Below are 21885 nucleotides of genomic sequence, written 5' to 3' on the forward strand. Positions count from 1 at the left end.
CACCAGAATGGGCCTGACCTCGACCCTCTTCCGGGACAACCCAAAATTACATACCACCCTGGGCCAGAGCCTTCAGCCCTGTGAAGCTAAGTTCAATTTCCATAAGACCAGGCCTCATCCCCAGGCCAGTTCACAACCCTTTGTCTAGAAAATAAGGGGGCTACTGGTATTGATAAGTTCAAGGTCTGCCCTCCCAACCCACCTGTGGCCTTGTACCCCACTACTTTCCTTCCAAATCATTTTTAGGCATCAACTGCCCAATTCCATCTGGTCTCCAGCAGGGGTAATGAGACCCTCAGTCTCCTCCTCTCTCTGCCTTCCTCCTTCCAGACAAACCAGGGCACTGGAAGATCTCTGAGCCCATGTAGGCATGGCTCCCTCCCAGAGGTCAAGTGCTCCTTCTCCAACAGACAGCAGGGATAGCCTGGACTGGAGTGTTGCCATCCACCCTCTCAGTTACTATGGGTCCTTTCAATGTAGCTTTCCCCAGGATGGTTTCCCCAAGATCTAGTCTCCTCCTTAACCTTCCTTCTCCTTGTATCACCACCTCCCCAGTCTCATTGAACTCTGCCATCGCCCTCATCTATCCGCTAAGGCCCTAGACTGACCACTTCCTCCTGCACAACTAGGCCCAAGCACATGACCCTCCCTGTTGCTAATTCCTCTGATTAATCAGTGAGATTAATTTTTACTGTCTACTTTAATCCAAGTATAACTTATGAGTCCTGGTTAGTATTTTTTTATCTTCAAAATATTTATAAATAACTATAATTAAAATTAACTTCATAGAGAAAAAAGAAACTGGTATAAAACTGAAGAGCTTAGTAAACTTCAGGTAATTATTACTTTCTAATAAGAAATATTAATTCCCAAGATGTTCTAGAGTTTAAAAAAATATGAAGCACATTAAAATCTTAGAGATCATTATGGTTTTGTTTGTGTCTTCATCACATATGACTTTATTCTCTAAGGTTGTCTGGATTCCACATTTTGGCCTCATTTTCCTTTTACCGCCTTACTCTAGAATAGTGGCCACGAACCTTCCTCTTCTCCTTCCCTTTCTGAATAATTCGGTCTTAAAGCTTTCATGCAGAACAAAGTAAGAGAGGCAACTGTGGTGGACAGTGGACAGTGACAGCTAGTAGCCCAGAGCGGGAAGGTATCACAGCACAGGATGGTGAAAAAAGTGTCTCCATAAGGAGACTGTCTAGAATAGGAAGTCAGGGTCCAAGCACAGTGGAGCAGGGACCCCCACAGGGAGCAGCCCATGGGGTAGTCAGAACCTGACCGTGATGAGAAGGGAGTCCACAAAGATAGGCAGATACTCAAGGGCTATCTGAGCCCAAGTCGGGTGGGTTGGAGGAGGTTCACACACGGAGCTGGTGGCAAGGTGTCAGAACCAAGCAAGTGGAAGAGGTTGTCCCCAAGGGGAATGGCCCAGCATAAGCTTTCAGCATCCAGTGTCAGAAGGGTATCCATGGGAGCGTGGGGACTAGCTAGGTAAGGGGTGTCGGAGCCTGATCAGTGTGAGGAAGCCATTCTCTCAGAGTCTGGGCATTGGCTCAGAATAGAGCTTCACAGCCTACACAGGGAGAAGAGGATACCCATGAGGGGAGCAGGGTGGTGGCAGAGGTGAGAGATTGATAGCATATATGGGAATTGATAAAAAAGTAAATAGACTAGGGATAATGGAAGCCAAATCTCTCACAGTCAGAGAAGGGAGTTACAAACAGAGAAAAGGACAAAATTAGAATTCAACCCTGTGGTGTTAGATTGGAATTGGGATGTATCAGTGTGAACTTCGGTTTTCAATATGTACAGATTGATATAGACATAAATATAGATATAAAGGTGAGTGTGTGTATACATGCATTGAATCCCTAACACTCTCCATGGGAAGAGCCTAGGAGTAGTGCCACCCAAATAGCAATGAGCATATCTTGGCTGATAAAGACTATCTGCCTCTAAAGCAGCGCTTCTCAACCTGTGGGTCGCGACCCCTTTGGTGGTCAAACGACCCTTTCACAGGGGTCGCCTAAGACCATCCTGCATATCAGATATTCACATTACGATTCATAACAGTAGCAACATTACAGTTATGAAGTAGCAATAAAAATAATTTTATGGTTGGGTCACAACATGAGGAACTGTATTTAAAGGGCCAGAAGGTTGAGAACCACTGCTCTAAAGGAATCAGGGAACTTTGGATAAATGGCTAATTCCAGGGATTGGACAGAGAAAGCACAAGATGAGCCTGGAAAATATTTTTATCCCCCAAAGCAAGGAAGTATTCAAAGAATGATGGGGACATGTCCAAAGGACACAGAAGCCAACTTGAATGGATTTCCAGTGGACAAACAGGAGACAATTTAGGCATTGAACTAAATGATAGTGATAGATTAGAACCCTCTGAATAAAATAGAAAATAATGAGTCCATATAGATATAAGTAAATGAATACGTTGAAAGTTTGGTATCACAAAGATGACAACAGTGACTTTAAAGTGGGGTGCCTGGGAGATACCACTTTAATCAAGTGATCAAAGTGAACATTGTCAGTAATGGGATAAAAGGGTGCCACAAGTACACAGTATCACTACAGCCAAAGATGCAAAACCTGAATCTAACCATGAGGAAACAATTAAGAAATCCAAATTGAGGGATAAGCTATAAAATAACTTGCCTGTATTCATCAAAAGTGCTGGGTCGGTCATGAAATCAGGAAAAGACAGAGGACCTGTTAAGGACACGTGACAACTAAATACAACAAGTGGTTCTGAACAGGATCCTTTTGCTTGAAAGGACATTATTGAGACAACTAGAGAAACCTGGCCTGGAGATTCAATGGCAGTGATGCATCAATGTCATTTCCTGATTTTAATTATAGTGACGTTGGAGAATGTCCTTGCTCATACGAAATACACACTAAAGTGTTCTAGCGTGATGAAATATCACATTGGCAACACTCTTAAATGGTTTTTTGGGGGGAGGGGATATTACTTGTAATGAAATTCCAATTTTTCTGTAAGTTTGTTTCAGGATGATATTTATAATTACAGGATGATAAGTATAGCTAGGGATTGCTTAAAAGGTAATCTTGTCACATTTTGGTAAGTATCCCACTCTGAGAAAGAGATCAGTTTACTATTTTTCTCTGTAAATTCTTGCACTGGAAAATCTGGAAGCCACTCTTACTCCATTGGCAGAATCCCAAGGCTCTTTCCAGAGGTAGCTATCTTTCTGAGAGGTTAGGGGTAGAAGAAACACGTACTGGAGCCATGAACTGCGTGGGCTTGCCCAGATAGTCTTCCTTTTGTCAATATCCTTGCTTTCTTTCTAATATTTTAAAAATTGTATTTTAATATAACAAGATGATTGTTAATGGACATGAATTTCCAGATAGCAAAAATAGTCAACCATTGCATGAAAATCAGGAGATAGTGCTCTGATAATTAAACAAGGAAGCAAGATTTAATTTTGCAAAAAAAGTCCAAAGTTTAAAACCAAAGCCCACCTTTAATATTTTCCTTTAAGAGAAAGACTAATCTGGAAGCAAAATATAAAACAACAACTCCCATTTGGGAACCCAGAACATCCTGGTAAAATGACTGGTACCAATTATAAATCTTGGGAGATTGTTAATGTATTCTGAGTATGGGTCAATCTGCTGCTTCCTATTCAAATCCTGACTCTTGGAGACCTGTCCTGATGCCCACTAGACTTTTTAAAGGGATCAGTGGTCACACAGCTTTAGGAATTGCCGTCTACGGTCAAGGCTCCTCTTACACAGGCCATGCTCCCCCAACTATCTGACCCCTGCTGACTCCCCAGGGAGCTGCAAGTTTGGGGGAAGACCTCAATTTATGAAGTGCTAGATGAGACCACTGCCAAGAAGTGCTTGCTCACCTTCCTTTAACGGCAGGGGAATCTCCCTTTCCTGTTCTGGGTGAAGCTGAAGAAGACTCAATCCTTCTCACCAACCTCAGCCCACACCTCCCAGCAATTGAACTTGAAAACACCTGGTTAAAACCACTTCCTATCTGAGACTAGAGAAGAGAATGTCAGGCACGATTTCCTGGCTGAACAAATCAGCCTAACGCTTATAGAGAGCCACTCCTCACTGTCACAGAGACTGGATGGACCAGCAAGGATGACAACCCTAATGGATTGATCCTTTCATCTTCCATCCTCCCAGCACGATGCTAACAAGAGGCTGACTGGAAACCCAGAATTCTGCAGAGAAAGATCTTCTCTTCACTGTCCCCAAGTAGGCAGTCTATCCTAGGTGCCAAGATGAAGTCAAGCTTGCTGATGTGGAGATTCTTCACATTCATCATGGTAACTGACTGCGTGACAGGTAAGGGGTTACAGGTGCCCTCAGGAACTTGGAAAGGCTATTGGATGTTACCTCTCCCCAGCCACAGATTCACAGAGAGCACCTAAGTAGAAGGTACAGAGAAGGAGGTTGAATCCTGGGCTCTACCCGTTCTTCACAACCCTCTGAAGGCCCATTTTATGCCCCAATTGTTCCTGATCTATATAAAGAGCTAGGAATGATGGGCTCTCCTGTCATTACCCAGTTAATTTTGGGATGAATAGAGTGGTCTGGTAATTGAAAAGAAATTTTCTTTTATTTCCCAATGGATTTAGTTTTCTGCTGCACCCACCAGCTATTAAGATATGGCTAAAAATATGCTCGAAATCTCTCTAAGAGCAGGTAAATGTGCCTGGATGTCAGTAACTCATATAGGAAATATTGAGGTAATTTAAGATCTCAGAATAGTTTGGCTTCAAGGATGTATACTTGGTTCTCTACTGCCTCAGGAAATCATACCTAGGAAGCTTCTTATATGTGCGACTTTATAGATATTTTGGAAATATAAGTGTGTTCACTTTCAGAACACTTTTTCTTGTGTTCTTATGTGTGTATATGCATGTACTATGTATGTGTATAGGATATATATATATGTATATGCAAGTTTTGAATTTCATTCATCCTTTCACATGGGGTTTGTCAACGTTTTCTGTTTTTTTTTTTTTTTTTTTTTTTTAAGAAATAACTACCAACTTCTACCTCAAAACCATCCTTCCTACCTGAGTGTGAATTTTCTCATAACTTCTCTTGCTTACTCAGGAAGACAGATAAGGTGGCAAAGTCTATAATTTCATATCCTTGATGTCTAGATATGTAACAATGCTAACTGGCCACAGAAAGATGTGCTAAGAAGTGAAACACAATGATGCATATAGTCTTTTTGCTTGTTTGGGGGAAGTGGCCAAGTTATGTTGGGCTGTGAACTGACCCAGGTGTAGGTACTTCTTCACTTTGGAGCTAAAGTGGGCATGATTTTAGGAATGCTTATAATGTGATTTCTCTCTCAGCAGGGTCTTTACAAAGTGGGAGGTCAGTTCAAGCCAGAACAGAGAAGTCTTTACAATTATACATGTCCTATTTCTGGGAAACAAGTTTCAAGTAAACTTGTGTTATTGCTAGCAAATGGTGATTTATCTGAGGAATAGTCTTGGTGGCAGTGGGGCAAGTGGAATTATTATGAGGACTCTTTCATTCACTCAGTTCTCCAAAAATCTATCCAATATCTCTTATTCCTATTTTCAGCACTGTAGGAAATATAAAAATAAACCAGACAGTCTCTATCCTGAAGAGATTTATAACCTAGTAAGAGAAAAAAGGCATAGACATAATAAAAGTAATGCAATAATAAAGTTTGAATGTGATAAGATCTATGGGAGCTATTAGAGAAGGCTTCGTGAAGGAGGCATGCAAGAAGAGCCCTGATGGACTAGTAAATTTCCATAAGCAGAGATTCCAGACAGAGAGGACCATATGAGCAAAGACACAGGAGAGCATTAGAGAACCACAAGTGGTCTGCTGCAACCCCCAGCATTGCATGGAGATGTGAGGATATTGGGAATTAAGATTGGAATGGTAGAATGAGGTCAAATTAATGATCCAAGGCCTTAGATAACAAGTTAAAAAATTTTAACTCCATTTGGTAGTCAAGGAAAGACTACTAGAAAGAAAAGTTATCATCTATAGAGTGCCTTCTATGTGCTGGTATAGATCTTATTTTAATCTTTATAACGACTTTGCAATGTGGATGTCACAAACCCACTAGATGAAGAAGAACCCAAAATTCAGAAGTCTTACAGGCCATAACAGAGCTGGGGCTCAAACCCAGGTCTCTCTTCCTTGTGCTCTGTCTGTTCTGTTCCCTTGAGACAGGGTCAGAGCTCTGTGGAGGGGTCTCTGGTATAGGGTAGAGAGACATTAGGTGCACAGAGGCAGTTCATGAGGCTCTGAATAGTCCAATCCAGAGGCAAATGAGGACTTGGTGGTTAAAGAGAATGAAATGGGTTGGGTAACAAATAATCTCATCTCAGACTTTTTCCTCCAAGAACCCAGTCTTAAGTTTTTTTATTCATCAGGAGTGAGAGGTCTCAATTGAAATCAAACAGGTTGTCAACAGATGCAATTTCTAGCTGATTCATAAGGCAGATTTTCATTCTGAAAGTTTCCAAAGCCACCATTTAAAAATTGTATGTGTTACAATTAATCAACTTGAATGTTTTTAGTCTCTATATTACTGGGTCCTGGGATGTGGTTAAAAGAAAATTCTCCTGATGTTACCATGGCACATTATTGAGGCACTTTTCTCAGAATTGTGGAAATTCTGAGAGTTTATCTATGCCTTGATCATCTTTCTTTCATTCTAGGAATTCTGTGAACAAATCTTTATCCCTTAGACTAAAAAATAAAAAAAAACAAAAAAGCGCAGAAACCCATTAAGATGATATTTCTAATTATCCCTTCTTGTAAAGATTACTGCCCACACTGGAATTTCCCATCTTCACATTTGTCATTAAAACAAAAATTTTTTAACTCTTCACACCTAATCATTCAATTTCTCTATATCCTAAAATGTTATTACCACTATTACCTTGCTCATCTTCAAGGTATACCTCAGTGAGCCCTGGCTGTGTAGCTCAATTGGTTAGAGCAGTGGTTGGCAAACTGCGGCTCATGAGCCACATGCGGCTCTTTGGCCCCTTGAGTGTGGCTCTTCCACAAAATACCGACTTCTGCACATGGGCCATGAAGTTTCAATCACACTGTACGTGCGTGCCTGAACGTAGTATTTTGTGGAAGAGCCACACTCAAGGGGCCAAAGAGCCACATGTGGCTCGCGAGCCGCAGTTTGCCGACCACTGGGTTAGAGTATCATCTGCATACACCAAAGTTTTGGGGCACATACAAGAATCAACCAATGAATGCATAAAAAAGTGAATTACAAACTGATATTTTTCTCTCTTTCTAAAATCAATCAATAAAAAATCATTTTAAAAAAAGATATACCTTGGTGAGGCAGGGTTTTGGTAAGCATAGGAAGTATCTCATAAAATAGTTTCTACTTTTTAAAAAATAGTCTGTCTTGCCCTAACTGGTTTGGCTCAGTGGATAGAGCATCAGCCCGTGGACTGCAGGATCCTGGGTTCAATTCCAGTTAAAGGCACGCACCTTGGTTGTGCAAGCTCGATCCCTGGCCCTGGTCGGGATGTGTGCGGGAGGCAATCCATTGATGTGTCTCTCTCACATCGATGTTTCTCTCTCTGTCTCTTCCACTTTCTAAATATCAATGGAAAAATATCCTCAGGTGAGATTTAACAACAACAACAAAAAAGTGTGTCTTACATAAGCAGTGCTGTATACACATGTACATATGCTCCATTTTTGATTTAAGAAAAATGAGGCACAAAAGAATTGACTTCACAAATGGACAGTTAGAGATGCTAGCAAAGAACTGTGGGTGAGCTCTATAGCCCTACCACTTGACCCCCCTCATCTCAAAGAAAAGTATTCTTAAAACTTTTTTGGCAAAATCCTTGAGTATGCTGAGTACTTCTGTGTAATTTCTTGTTGAAGTCATTCCTATAATAGCTAGAGTGACCCTTAAGTCAGGCTATCCCTCAACATGGTGGCCACTGGAGTTATTTCCCTGTACCTCTCATCGCCCAATGAGCTGTACTGGTAGAAACCTTGCAAATAGAGCTCCCTTAGGGATTAGGGCATGTCACCTGAGGTCAGTGGATAGAAGAATTAGAGGGAAACTGAACTTTGTAAGGAGCTGATAGAGGGCCAAAGCACTTCCTAACAAACATTGTTGGAGGACTAAAGAGAAGACATGTGAAGGATGTGATTTTTGACAAATTTGTATACTTCCCTGGACCTCTTTGTAAAATGAGAGGGTTGATAGAGATGATTTCAAGGCCTCCTTCCAGTCTATGTAAAAAATTCTGATGGGGGGCCGGGGGGGGGGGGCGTGAAATAAGCTCTGCTTGAAAGGCATTTTCAAGCTGGGGTTCTTTGGGACAAAAAAGTTTCCCCCAAATGAAGACATACACAACAGGATCTGGGCCTAGCGACCTTTCAGTGTCAAAGTACCAAAGCTGACATCTCATTGTAGGTTATTTCCAATTCCCTCCGCTGCTCTCAAGCATGACCCAGTGCCTTGGTAATTGTTGCAGTTGTAAGAGGCAAGGCAAAAACACCACTCACTGTTGGCCTTCGGCTACTAGTTTGCTTCTTTAAGGAATTTTTGCCTGAAACCATTTCCTCGTTTCTCACAGGAGAGATCTTAGATGAGTGGGAACCGATTTCTCTTCTCTTTATCCCAGGCCATTCCCTGTGAGAAAAGGAAAGAGTATCTTAATTCAATTGATTGCTTCAAAAAGTTATAAGCCCTTCACCCTGAAAATGTTCAAATAGAAGCTTGGCCACTCCTGTGGGATGCCATGGCGGGGTGCATGCCGGCCAGGAAGGTGGATGGGTGACGTTCTGGGCTCCTTCCTACCTCTTCATTCTGGTTCTCCTCTGCCTCCTTCCAACCTGTATTTATTTTAAAAAACATATATACCTTTGAAGATTTCAGAGAGGAAGGGAGAGGGAGAAAGATATAGAAACATCAATGATGAGAGAGAATCATTGATCGGCTACCTCCTGCACGCCTCACACTGGGGATTGAGTCCGAAACCCGGGCATATGCCCTGACTGGGAATCAAACCGTGATCTCCTGGTTCATGGATTGATGCTGAACCATGCCAGCCAGCCCACCTGTACTTTTTACTTCCCCTCCGAGAAAATGAAATTAGGGATATGTGATTTTCATCCTTTTCAAATCCAAAAGAATCCAGGTACCATATAAGTGTGGATTCTTGGTTTTAATCCACTGTGTGCTCCCCAACTCCAAACTTTGGGTGGCAGTGAGAAACATAAAAGGAAGGAGAATTTGAGTGGGAAGGTGACTGAGGCTGGGTGAGGGGAGCCAACTAAAAAGGTAAAATGTGAACCATGAGTTTATCTGTACAGGGTTGGACAAAAGTAGGTTTACAGTTGTTCATATGGAAATTTCCATAATTAACAAATAATAATACAAGAATAAACTGTTTTTTGTACTCCCAACTGTAAACTTACTTTTGCCCCACCCTGTATTTGGTGAACTTCCAATAGCCAAACACCCCGAGTAAGGAGCTCCTCCACTCCTGCCCTCTCCACAAAGGCAGAGGCTCCCTTCCTCTGGAAGCAGAAAGCGAAAGTGATAGGCTCAGATCCCTTTGGATTTAGAACAGCCAGTGGGCAAACTATGGCCCGAGGGCCGGATCCGGCCCGTTTGAAATGAATAAAACTAAAAAAAAAAAAAAAGACCGTACCCTTTTATGTAATGATGTTTACTTTGAATTTATATTAGTTCACACAAACACTCCATCCATGCTTTTGTTCCGGTCCTCCGGTCCAGTTTAAGAACCCATTGTGGCCCTCGAGTCAAAAAGTTTGCCCACCCCTGGTATAGAACCTAGGGTTTCTTCCCTCTGGACTGACAATGTGTATCCCCCTGGCATCAATCTAGGGCCTGTCCGAGGCCCCTCTGTCACTGGGGGTCTCTACACTTCCCGAGACCCTCTTTCTCTTGTTCAATTCTTTGTCTAGGCAGCTATCAGGTAAGGAAAGATTAGAGACCCTTAAAGAGCTCCCTTATCTCCTGCCAAATCTTTGGTGACCCTTGCTGATGATTTCTTCAGGAAGTTCTGGTTAGGTAAAGTCATCTGCTGCCCCAAGTACCATCAAAAATGGGGAGGGGAGGGGGAGAAAAAGGCCCAGCAAGCCTCACTACATAAAGATGAACCTCATATATCACTCCTATGTACACAGCCTGCATTTCTCAACAGGAAAAACAATGTGATAGCAACAATCCATCTAGCTTTTGGTTCTTAATTAATTTATTTTTTGAGTGGTAAGTTGGTAAATCCTTGAGAAAATTTGATGAGATCTATCAACTGTCTTCTTTAAAAAAAAGTGCAAATGCATGAAATTTTGAATAAAATTCTTGGGGATTAAAGCCCCCCTATAAACCAGGGTCCCCAGGTAGAACATCTGATACATTATTTGATAGCTTAACACCCATTGTCTTGAACAGAGAGAATGAGATACAAGAAGTTAACCTCCTTGGAAAGGGAACTATAATTGGCAAGGGCAACCTAAGAGGTCTGGGAGCCTAGATAAGACAGCAGGTAAAGGGTACCCAGGACAAACCAATGACACAAGGCAAGCAAGAAAAGTGGCAAAGCCAGGACTAGAATCTAGACCTCTTAAATTCCAGTCCAATATTCCCTGCATGTCTCTACACAGACTCTCAATGACAAATCCATCTAGCAGGATTACTGAGATGAAAAAAGTGATAGTCCTTGCCCTCAAACTGCTTTTGGCTGAACAATGAGGATGAAACACCTGCTGAGCAATTCTTCTCTTGACTGACAAGGGAAGCCAACAGTGTTTGCCAATGAGTCAACAGCCCATCACTGAATCCCCCCACAAGGCTTTCAAATAAATCACCCATTTAGGGGAAAAGAGTAATATAATTATTTCTAGATATTTTAGGTATTTTCCATTCTAAGATTACTCAGATAGTTTTTGGCTATTTGACTTGTTTTAAGGTTACTCTGGGACTTGCTGCCTTCAATAAGGAAACACTGGGAAATGCATTTAGGCATATTATGCTATATATATACATATATACACATATATATAAGCATATAAGCATTTGTGTGTGTGTGTGCACGTGTGTGCGTGCTGCACAAAATGAGGCTAAATGGCTAGTGATTCTCTGATTTAAAGAAAAAACTTTTGCTCATACAAAAAGTATATCACTTTAATCCTCTGTCTACACACATCACTGGGACCTGGTAGACTTCATTCACACAGTAGATCCCTGGATCAGCATCACCAAGGCTGCATGACACCTTTGGGTAATAGTTAAGAAGCCCAGGGTCTTATTTCCCCACATCCAAATGTTGTCCCTGACCCAGCCCCAGCTAACTGCATGCTGGTGGCTAGAGTATCCTGACAGCTCACACCTACACCCCACCACCCAGTTCATGGGGCTTTTGATCAGCAACTCTGCCTGCAGCCCAGTGCAAGGCATCCTACAAGAGGAAACTAGGGCACCACAGTGTGGGTGTCATAGGAGGGGGTCACCAGGCTGGGAGAAAGATGAAGGGAAGGAGTAAGGTGCTGGTCAGAAGTCTGTGCCTCTGGGCAGGCCCACCCCATAGTGGAAGGAGAGGGTCAGATTAGCCAGACATGCTTTCTGGGCTGCTTTCTCCCTTGCCCAGGAGTCCCCACACTCCTTATTCCAAATGCAGTGAAAGAATAGGCTGGTGTCAGACTAGGAGCAGTTGAGTACTTTTTCCTCAAAAAAAAAAAAAAAAAAGAAAGAAAAAGAAAAAGCAGCATGTTTCTAAAGATTAAAAGGAAGTTCAAAGAAGACAATTGGTTCCTTTACACTAAAGAGCATGGAAAGTTGACTAGTTTCCAGTAGGCCCTGATCGCCTGTGGTGACAAAGAAGGGTGAGCTGATGAGCGAAGCTGTGAACTGGAAAACAGATGGCTGGTTACGGCAGGCTGTGCCTAAATACTGATACCAACACGTAGTTTCTCCTTTTAGGCTTATTTATTCTCAGCCTGTCCAATAAATATTTTAAACTGTAATGATAACAACAAGAGCGACTATTCATATTCTATAGGCTTTCAGGTATTGTGTGAAAACATAGTATTACTTCAGTTAATCCTCAAAGTAAGGCAGGCCGTATTGTTATTCCCATTTTACACCTGGAAAACTGAGGCTTTACAGGTTAAATATGTGGCGCAATGTCACACAATTAGGCTGTGAGCCAGGCAGTCTTACCCCAGAGCCTGCGTTCTTTACTGTTCTTCTAAACCAGTGATGGCGAACCTATGACACGCGTGTCAGAGGTGAAACGCGAACTCATTTTTTTGGTTGATTTTTCTTTGTTAAATGGCATTTAAATATATAAAATAAATATCAAAAATATAAGTCTTTGTTTTACTATGGTTGCAAATATCAAAACATTTCTATATGTGACACGGCACCAGAGTTAAGTTAGGGTTTTTCAAAATGCTGACACGCCGAGCTCAAAAGGTTCGCCATCACTGTTCTAAACTGCTGCTAAGGGTCAAAGATATATGTGCCGTGTTAACAAGAAGTTCATTTTCACTCTTTCAAAAGTTGAAGTAAATATGTCCTGGGGTATGTCCCACTGCTTCTGTGGCTGTGCATTAATGTGCCTGTGCCTACAGGAACCAACCCCTGATGCCATGGGGAGCTGTCCCTTAATGTATGAGAGGGATGGTCTCTTAAGGCCCATCAAGTCCCTTGAGTCTTAAATTCTCTGAATCTTGCTGTTCCCCTTCAGTGCTCCTTCTACCCTCAAAAGAGCAGCTGGAGTTGTCTTCCTTGCATTTGATGGTGCTTCAAAGAAACTTCAGTCGGGCCACGTCTGCCCCAAACGCCCACAAAACAGAGGAAATTCTGAGCACCTCCGGGCATGAGTCAACCACACCATGTTCAGGAATTGCCATCTCTGCCCACGGAATCACCCACTCTTTTCTGTTTGGGACCAAAATAGATACCTCCTTCAGCAGCCTCACTGCTTTCTGTACTCTCAGCAATAAAAACAAAGGCAGGATAGGTGGGTGCCTCTAAGGCAACATGGTGGGGGATTTCTCTGCTGTGATGGTTTTCAGAATGAAAACATTGCTGCCAAGGTAGAGCCGACAGACAGGGATGGGTGGGGCAGGTGGAAGAGGGAAGCCATAGGGTGGCTGGGGACAATCTTGCCTGTGGCAGACCTTCCAGTCATTTGTTCATTCCTTTGTTTACATTCAGCAAGTATGTATTGAGCAACTACTATGTGCCAAATACAAAGTAGGAGATGAATGTAACTCAGTCCTTAGTCTCCAGGAGCTCATCAGGCAGCAGGGGAGAAATACATGGCACAGATAATTACAACCCAAGATTTAAGGTACAAGAGTAAATAAAGAAAGAGTGATGGAACACACAGATAGATAGATGGTCATTCTTACTGCAAGTCCCAACATCTTAAGTCAATAACTGCCTCAAGTTTACACTAACATTTGGGACAAAAAAAAAAAAAAGGAAGCTGAGAGCATTATTTGGTCATTGTTAATGACTAAGATCAAACACTAATTTTGAATTTGGAATAACATAGAGAGAGGGTGTGCAGAAACTATCTTTTTCTCAAGAAATTGCTTTACAGGAAAATGGAAATATTTCAACTGGGAGTATTTACTGCTCTTTAAGATCCAACTGTTTGATTTTCCCTGAAGCCCCCAAGTGGTGCAGAAGCCCCATTTACAGATGGTGCTGACCACGTGCTGCCTCCCCAGCGGGGCATGAACCCTTCCCCCACCCTAAACACCCAGGGAGGACGGAAGGGAACCTAACAGGTTTGATTTATGTTATTATGTACTTAAAAGCAAAGCAACAGTGGTGGGTTATTTTTTATTTCATGAAATGAGCCCTGTAGAGCAAATTGACCCATCTCCTCATTGAAAGATCAGTTATCACGATACCAAGTAAAGGGCAAAGAATCATTTCTAAGAGTTTTGTTTGAAGTCCCCAAAACACAAGTTGACGTCAGCTTCTTCCTGTCTCAGAGCGCTGTGAGTTTCCCGGGAGTTTTGGGGGCGATGACTTTACAAGAGGTTGCTCATCTGACACCTTTCCTGACTGTGGCCACGGCTGTCTCGGCTTCCCCGACTGATGAGACCGGGCACAGCCTTCAAACCCAACTGAGCATCTGTGTGGTATCTGTTTCCGGCCCCTGTGGTAGTGACACCTCTGTTCAGAGCCTGATTTAGAATAAAAGTATCTTTGAAAAAAGAAAACTCCTTATTTTAAGTGGAAAGCAAAACAAGCAACTACAAACACACACACACACACACCCACCCACCCCAAAACCATTTAAAATAAAAGGGCAATTTCTTCAGACATCCTGCTAACACCCAAGAGAGCACGGAGACCGCAAAGGGTTAGCATTTCAGCTCTCGGTATTCAAACATTTTTTCATTTATTTCACTTTTGGCTTTCACTGCATTTCATTCATTGGGCCATGAATTTCACTTTCCCTCCCCCAGGGAGTTTTGAGCTTCCCTCCTCTGGTCTGGGTTTGCCATAGGCTGGGGCAGGAGGAACTTTGACCCAGAGCAGGCTAGGCCACCTGAGCACCCTCCATTCCGCCTCTTCATGTGGTAGTAATTGCGGCTCTGAAGCCTTTCTGTGGGCCAGCCATGCCTCGAGCTGTACACTTTTCATGTTTTATCTCGCGGAATCCTCAGAACAACCCTATGAGACAGGTACCATTATTATCAACCCCATTTTACAGGTGAGGAAATAGGTTGTGAGGCCCAAAATAGCAGTAGAAGTGGGCTATCTGCTCCATCCTTGTACAAGGAAAGCAACTGTCCCATGGCTTGTATGCAAGCCAGCCTCCCATCTCTCATTTGAAGTCATTCTTTGATTTATCCCCAAATTAATCTCTCCTGAAAGCAAATTTCATGATGACTTTTCCCCGGTCAAAGAGCTCAAATCATTTCCCACTGCCTATAGGACACATCTACTCGTCCTGGCATCTAATATTCTTTTTTTTTTTTTTTGACTGTTTATAACAACTTTATTTGTAATAACCCCAAACTGGAAACAACCCAAGTTTTTCAACAGGGGAATGTTTAAACCAATTGTGATATATCCATTCCATTAAATACTACTTAGCAACAAAAAGGAGCAAGCTATTGATACATAAACTATTTGGATCAATTTCTAGAGAATTTTCAGATTGAAAAATGTCAATCTCAGAAGATTACACCTGTATGATTCTATTTATATAACATTCTTTTTTTTAAAATTAAATCTTTATTGTTCAGATTATTACATTTGTTCCTCTTTTTCCCCCCCCCATAACTCCCCTCCTCCCAGTTCCCGCCCCACCCTCCGCCCTCACTCTCCACCCACTGTCCTCATCCATAGGTGCACGATTTTCGTCCAGTCTCTTCCCGCATCTCCCACACCCCTTTCCCCCCCAAGAATAGTCAGTCCATTCCCTTTCTATGTCCCTGATTCTATTATAATCACCAGTTCATTCTGTTCATCAGATTATTTATTCACTTGATTCTTAGATTCACTTGTTGATAGATGCATATTTGTTGTTCATAATTTGTATCTTTACCTTTTTCTTCCTCTTCCTCTTCTTAAAGGATACGTTTCAGCATTTCATCTAATCCTGGTTTGGTGGTGATGAACTCCTTTAGCTTTTCCTTATCTGTGAAGCTCTTTATCTGACCTTCAATTCTGAATGATAGCTTTGCTGGATAAAGTAATCTTGGTTGTAGGTTCTTGGTATTCATCACTTTGAATATTTCTTGCCACTTCCTTCTGGCCTGCAAAGTTCCTGTTGAGAAATCAGCTGACAGTCGTATGGGTATTCCCTTGTAGGTAACTGAGTTTCTTTCTCTTGCTGTTTTTAAGATTCTCTCTTTATCTTTTGCTCTTGGCATTTTAATTATGATGTGTCTTGGTGTGGTCCTCTTTGGATTCCTTTTGTTTGGGGTTCTCTGCGCTTCTTGGACCTGTAAGTCCATTTCTTTCACCAGGTGGGGGAAGTTTTCTGTCATTATTTCTTCAAATAGGTTTTCAATATCTTGCTCTCTCTCATCTTCTGGCACCCCTATAATTCTGATGTTGGTACGCTTGAAGCTGTCCCAGAGGCTCCTTACACTATCCTCGCATTTTTGGATTCTTTTTTCATTTTGCTTTTCCGGTTGGGTGTTTTATGCTTCCTCGCATTTCAAATCATTGACTTGATTCTTGCGCTCCTCTGGTCTGCTGTCGGGAGTCTGTATAATATTCGTTATTTCAGTCCGTGTATGCTTAATTTCTAGTTGGTTCCCCAATATAACATCGAGGGTCTCATTAGTTTTCTTGTAGATCTCATTAAGTTTATCAGCGGCTTCTAAACAGTTCTTGAGAGACCTTAAAAGTGTGGTTCTGAACTCTATATCTTCCATTGACAATTTTGTCCTGTTTGTTTGTCTCTGCATTTTGTTATGCTTCCTTGGTGCACCCCCTAGTGGTCTTTGTGCGCAGTCTTATAGTTAAATCTTGATTGTTGTAGCTAATACCAGGGAGGGTTTGACCTCCAGGCCAAGTGGCTATGAGAATCAGCTGTATCAGCAGTGAGAGAACTTCTGTCCTCTAGGGAGGTGCTAATCTAGCCTTTGCCTGAGGCTATCTGGCAAATGCCTCTGTGCAGGGCTTGGGCAGGGCGGGTCGCACAGGATCAACAGGGTGGGCTGGAGAGAGCAGTTATGGCGGCTCTCAGTCCTGTCCCCAGGGGCTCTGCCTCTCTGAGTCCCAGCACCCGCTGCAAACCTCGGAGAGAAAGCTGCACTCGCTCTGACTGAAGCCAGACAGTCCCGCTTCTCCCGTTTGAGTCTGGGCCCCTAAAGACTCGCCTGTATCTGGAGCTCAGAGTCTGCGACTCCCTCCGGATTGAAAACGCCAACCACGCCCTCCGCCGCCAGCCCGCTCCGTGCACTCCGCACCTCAGAATTTGACTTCAGCACTGCGCCTCCTCTGAGTGTCCGTATGCGTTTCTCTTTCCTCCTAGTTGTAGGACTTCCACTCAGCCAGTGTTCCTGTGGTTCTGGGTGATGTCCCTTCCGTTTTTTAGTTTCACTTTTGAAGTAGTTGTTCAAGGCAGCAAACTCTGGCGTTAACCTATGCCGCCATCTTGGTTCTCCTCCAGCATCTAATATTCTTACCTGGATGTCCACATGTCCTTTGCAGAGGGCACCCCAGCTCCTTGCATCTCTGCCAGCAGCTCCCCTATTCTTCACCTGTGGTTTCAAAGCTTGGCTCCTAGGGAAGCCTTATTTCCGGCCCCCATCCTCCTTACTGGAATAATCTTCCACATCTCAGCTGCCTACTTGGGATTCTGACCAACTGGAAAATATCTTGGGACAGCAGAAAGGGCTCATTAGGGAATCTATAGGCTTGAATTCAGATCCTAGCTCGGACTTGCATGACTCTAGTTTCCTTTAAACCAGGCATTGAGTGCCATTCTCTGCAGGCACTAGCAAGGTGGTGGGAGCTGATGGACACAGTGTGGTAAGCACTGTCTGAAGAAATGGCAGGGTAGCCTGTGAGTGCAAAGGAATCCCACAAAACTAAGGCTGGGGAGGGCCCAGAAGGCTTCCTAGAGAAAAACCACAACGAGGGAGATCTGCAGGAGAAGCAAGAGTCAAGAAGGGAGAAACTAAGTTTTAAGTCCAGCATGAGCAAGGCCAACGACAAAAGACACAGTGAGTTCCGAGAGTGGCACATAGTTCGAGGCCGGAGCATTCAGGTGCACAGCAGAGGCGGAGACATTTGAAGCCGGGTGTGAGCTATATCACAAAGCCTTGCCAAGTACAGGGGTAAGCACTGTATCCTGAGAGGAACAGAACACCGCAGAGCAGTCTTAGGCAAGGGAGGGACATGATCTGGAGAGTTGGCACCTGTCTTCATTGTGAATGATTAGCAGCAGACGGGATGGGAGTCAGGGAGTGGCAGACCCCAAAGGCGCTGAGTTAGGCTGCTAGCTGAGGTGAGAGTGGATGGTAGGCAGGTTTCTTAAACCTTCAGGGGCTTCAGTTGCTGTGGGTATAAAATGGGAACAACACCCCTCAACCCTCCGCCCACTGGCTATGTAAGACAAGCTGCCTAAAATAAACAGGATATAGAAGGTGCTCAATAAACATGACTTGCTGGATTTCTAATCTGCATGACCAAAGGCCCAGTGGACCTTTCCACATGGCTATCTCTTAGGCTTCTCACACTGAATACATCCAGAATTGCTCCGCCAGGCTCTTTCTCCCCCATTTTCTGTTTCAATGGCAACACCATTATCCACCCAGCTGTCCTGGAAATCTGGGAAAATTCCTTGTTTCTTTCCTTTCACTGGTCCCATGTACCCAATCAAGCCCCAATCTCTGGAGACTCCAGCCCTTACAATCTCTGAACATTAGCAACCTCTCTCCATGATCACTCTCATCACCCCCACTGAGAAGACCCACGACAGCATCCCCACAATGCAGGACAGATGCAGGACAAGGGCAATGGGAGGTCATAGGCTGCAGTGACCACAGGAACCGATGCCGCCAAGGCACAAAAGGGAGGAAAGGTCTGAACGATACAGCTCTTAGGCTGCTGGGTCCAAATACAGTGGGGCCTTGACTTACGAGTGTCCCGACTAACGAGTTTTTTGAGATACCAGCTGTCTCTCCACCGATTTTTTGCATTGAGTTGACAGAGTAATTTGAGTTAACGAGCTCCTTAATGAGCTCGGTCTCCGATCATAAGTCAAGGCCCCACTGTACTGCCTGTGCAACCGACAGGCTATGTGGCTCTGGGAAGGTCATTCACTGAACATATCGGTGCCTCACTTCCACCACCTATAAAATGCAGATGATAAGAACTACTTATCTAATAATTAATTAATTATTCAATGATTCTTACTGATAATTATGTTAATTAAACTATAGTACTTTGTATATTATTTACCATATACTTAATTCTATTTTAATAGTATACTATTGTATTATTTAGCATTACTATTTATAATAGCCTATTTCATAGGTGACTGAGAGGAACAGGGGAGTCAATGTGTGTGAAGTGCCTAGAATAGCTCCTGGCGTGCAGTTAGTTACTCTGAGATACCTTGGACAAAGTGTATGCTCTTAAGCAAGCAAGCAGTTTGAGAGAGGAGTCTTGGAGCCCCCTTTCCGTCCTGACATTCTAGGGCTTAATAAATACTTGCCCTATAATGGAGTGAAAAGTAACATCTCTTCAATATCATGCTGACTATGCCATTTAACTTCCCAGGGGGACAGCTATAACGACCACATGCTTGATGAGTTTCATTTGTTACTTTTTAGCACAAAGCAATTCCCAGTGAATCAGGGTAACAGACCTTAAGTTTCCATGTCCTTAGAAAATTCAGCCACCTTGGATTTAACACCCAATGTTAATGCCCATTGCAGGCCCAGAAACCATGATTTCACGGGGTAACTAAGAATTTATGTAAGGCGGGAATGGTGCAGAGCAGTGAGAACGTGGAAGGCTGTGTTTCCCTCAGTGCTGGCTGAGGGAGAGCAGCCCACTCTTGAGTCCACAGACTGAACTCCACAAAAGCCTTTAAGTTAACACATCGCGGACCCGTAGCTTTATTGCCAGCTTTACCCAGTGGTCAGATCAGTTTCTACTGAATGAGTACAAAAAACGTTTTACATATATGTTAAAGGCACGCTTTAAAATTAAATACCCATTGCATTTTGAAGTTATTTATTACATGTTCTTACAAGCTAATATCTTTTTAAAGTATGATACTTTGTAAAACACTGTGTAATATGAAGTAGAACCAAACAAAGCTGGCAACTGTAATGCATTTCTCTTCTCTTACTATTACTTTTGCATACTTTGCAAACTTTAGTAGGATATTTCTTTTTATATAAAGTTTCTGCAATTGAAACGCTATTGTAATAGTTATCTTGGTGTATGTGATGCCCCAATTCCAGATACAGCTGAAGTAGTGACACAGTAGAGTCATTCAATTTTTTTCCATGCACCTGTGTAAATTTTCATATTGCAAATATACCCAGTCTTGCTCTCACATACTATTATTACAAGTAAACCATATTTAATGATTTTAGCTGGATTGTAAGTTCAAAATATAAGACGTCCCCTTCAGGGAATCATGCCTTCATCTAATGATAATTCTCGCATAGGTTTATAGATTGTTTGAAATTTACTAAAAAAGTGGTCGAGTACAGAATGAATTTTAAATAGCCTGGATGAAGATTTAGTCATGTTTGCACTGTCATTGAAATGCTAATAAGTCCAGATTTGTTCAAAAATGACTTTGACTCATCGTCTGAGGAAATATTGGAACAGCTAGAACTGGATTTGTAGACCAATATTCTTTCCAAGTATCCTTTCGAGTATGCCCCATTAGCACTATAAGTCCTAAAATATTTTTCATATCTGTTGGAGTAACAGGAGACCACTTTATTGCTATTGAAATTTTGTGTTTTCCCAAATTTTGGTTATAATATATGCTCAATTGACAGCAAAATAGTTCAAACAGATCGTCATCAAAATCAAGTTGGTGACTTCAATGATGTTCTTAGAATTACACAGTATAACTGGAACCCCAGAATTACCTTCAAATTTTTCCAAATTAGGTTGAAAGTCCTCTTTTGACCAATCATTATCTTGGCAACCAAGACACAAATTACACTCAAAATCATGTGTAGAATTGTTCAAATTTTCAGGTTCAGAATCACTTGAAATTACTATTTTTCGCCTTTTTGAAGGAATAACTATATCACTGTCACTGTCAAAGCTTTCATCACTTTCACTTGGAAAATCTGGCAAATTGTTAGCAAATATACCCAGAATTTTATCATCTTCTTCGTCACTATCCATGGTTACTGAGCACTTTAAAAATATCAAATTGATATAAAAAACAGTTTTTATTACTAACGACAAGAGACTAATCACTTTTAATTCCTTTTGTAATTTTTAACTTTAGCGAATGCATTTTCCGTTACACCATTTCTCTCTAAATGATAACAAAAAACCAAGAATTTTCATGATTGGCCACAAGCCTTAGAACAGAAAACACGAGAATTCCCGTGATCCGTCCGCAATGTGTTAAATTGGCTTTTCTAGCCCTAACTGGTTTGGCTCAATGGATAGAGCGTCAGCCTGGGGACTCAAGGGTCCCAGGTTCGATTCCGGTCAAGGGCATGTACCTTGGTTGCAGGCACATACCCAATAGGGAGTGTGCAGGAGGCAGCTGATCAACGTTTCTCTCTCATCGATGTTTCTAACTCTCTATCCCTCTTCCTTCCTCTCTGTAAGAAATCAATAAAAAAAAATATTAAAAAAATTGGCTTTTCTAAGGCCAGACCCTGGGGTATAAGAGAGGATTTTTGGTAACATAACCTCCTCCCTATCTTGTGTTTCCCACCCCATCATCCCACTGGAAGTGCAAGGTCAGGGGCAACATGGTGGGGGTCTGGTGAGAACCTGTTTCAGGATCACAGATGCCCACCTCCTTGCTGGGTCATCACATGGCAGAGGGCAGGGAGAGGAAGGCAGCTCTCTCTGAATCTTAGAAGGTCATGAATCCCATTCATGAGGCGTCACCCTCATGACCTCATCTAACTGTAAAGGCACCACCTTCTAATAACATCACATTGGACAGTAGGGTATTGGGGGTGGGGTGGGTGGGTACAAATATTCAGTCCAAACAATATACGCTTGTGTCTTGTTTAAAATTGTGATTCTAAGAGCAAAGAGTGCCTTCGAGTGAGGGGCCCAAGCGTCACTCCCAGGAGATGGGAATGGAGATGACGGGAGAGGGTGGCTGAAGGCAACATTTGAGCCAGGGT

The 21885-nt window shown here is 42.6% G+C and overlaps 1 protein-coding gene across 1 annotated transcript in view; it reads left to right on the forward strand.

Annotated features, from left to right (window-relative positions):
- Window positions 1–4079: 4079 nt before the first annotated feature.
- Window positions 4080–21885, forward strand: part of IL2RA (interleukin 2 receptor subunit alpha) — a 54030-nt gene continuing 36224 nt past the window's right edge. The window contains exon 1 of the mRNA XM_036341929.1: window positions 4080–4356. Coding sequence (XP_036197822.1) covers window positions 4293–4356 — 64 coding nt within the window. The 5' untranslated portion in view covers window positions 4080–4292. The remainder of the gene's footprint in view (window positions 4357–21885) is intronic.

Source organism: Myotis myotis, unplaced genomic scaffold, assembly GCF_014108235.1.
Source record: "Myotis myotis isolate mMyoMyo1 unplaced genomic scaffold, mMyoMyo1.p scaffold_m19_p_1, whole genome shotgun sequence".
Classification (NCBI taxonomy): Eukaryota; Metazoa; Chordata; class Mammalia; order Chiroptera; family Vespertilionidae; genus Myotis; species Myotis myotis.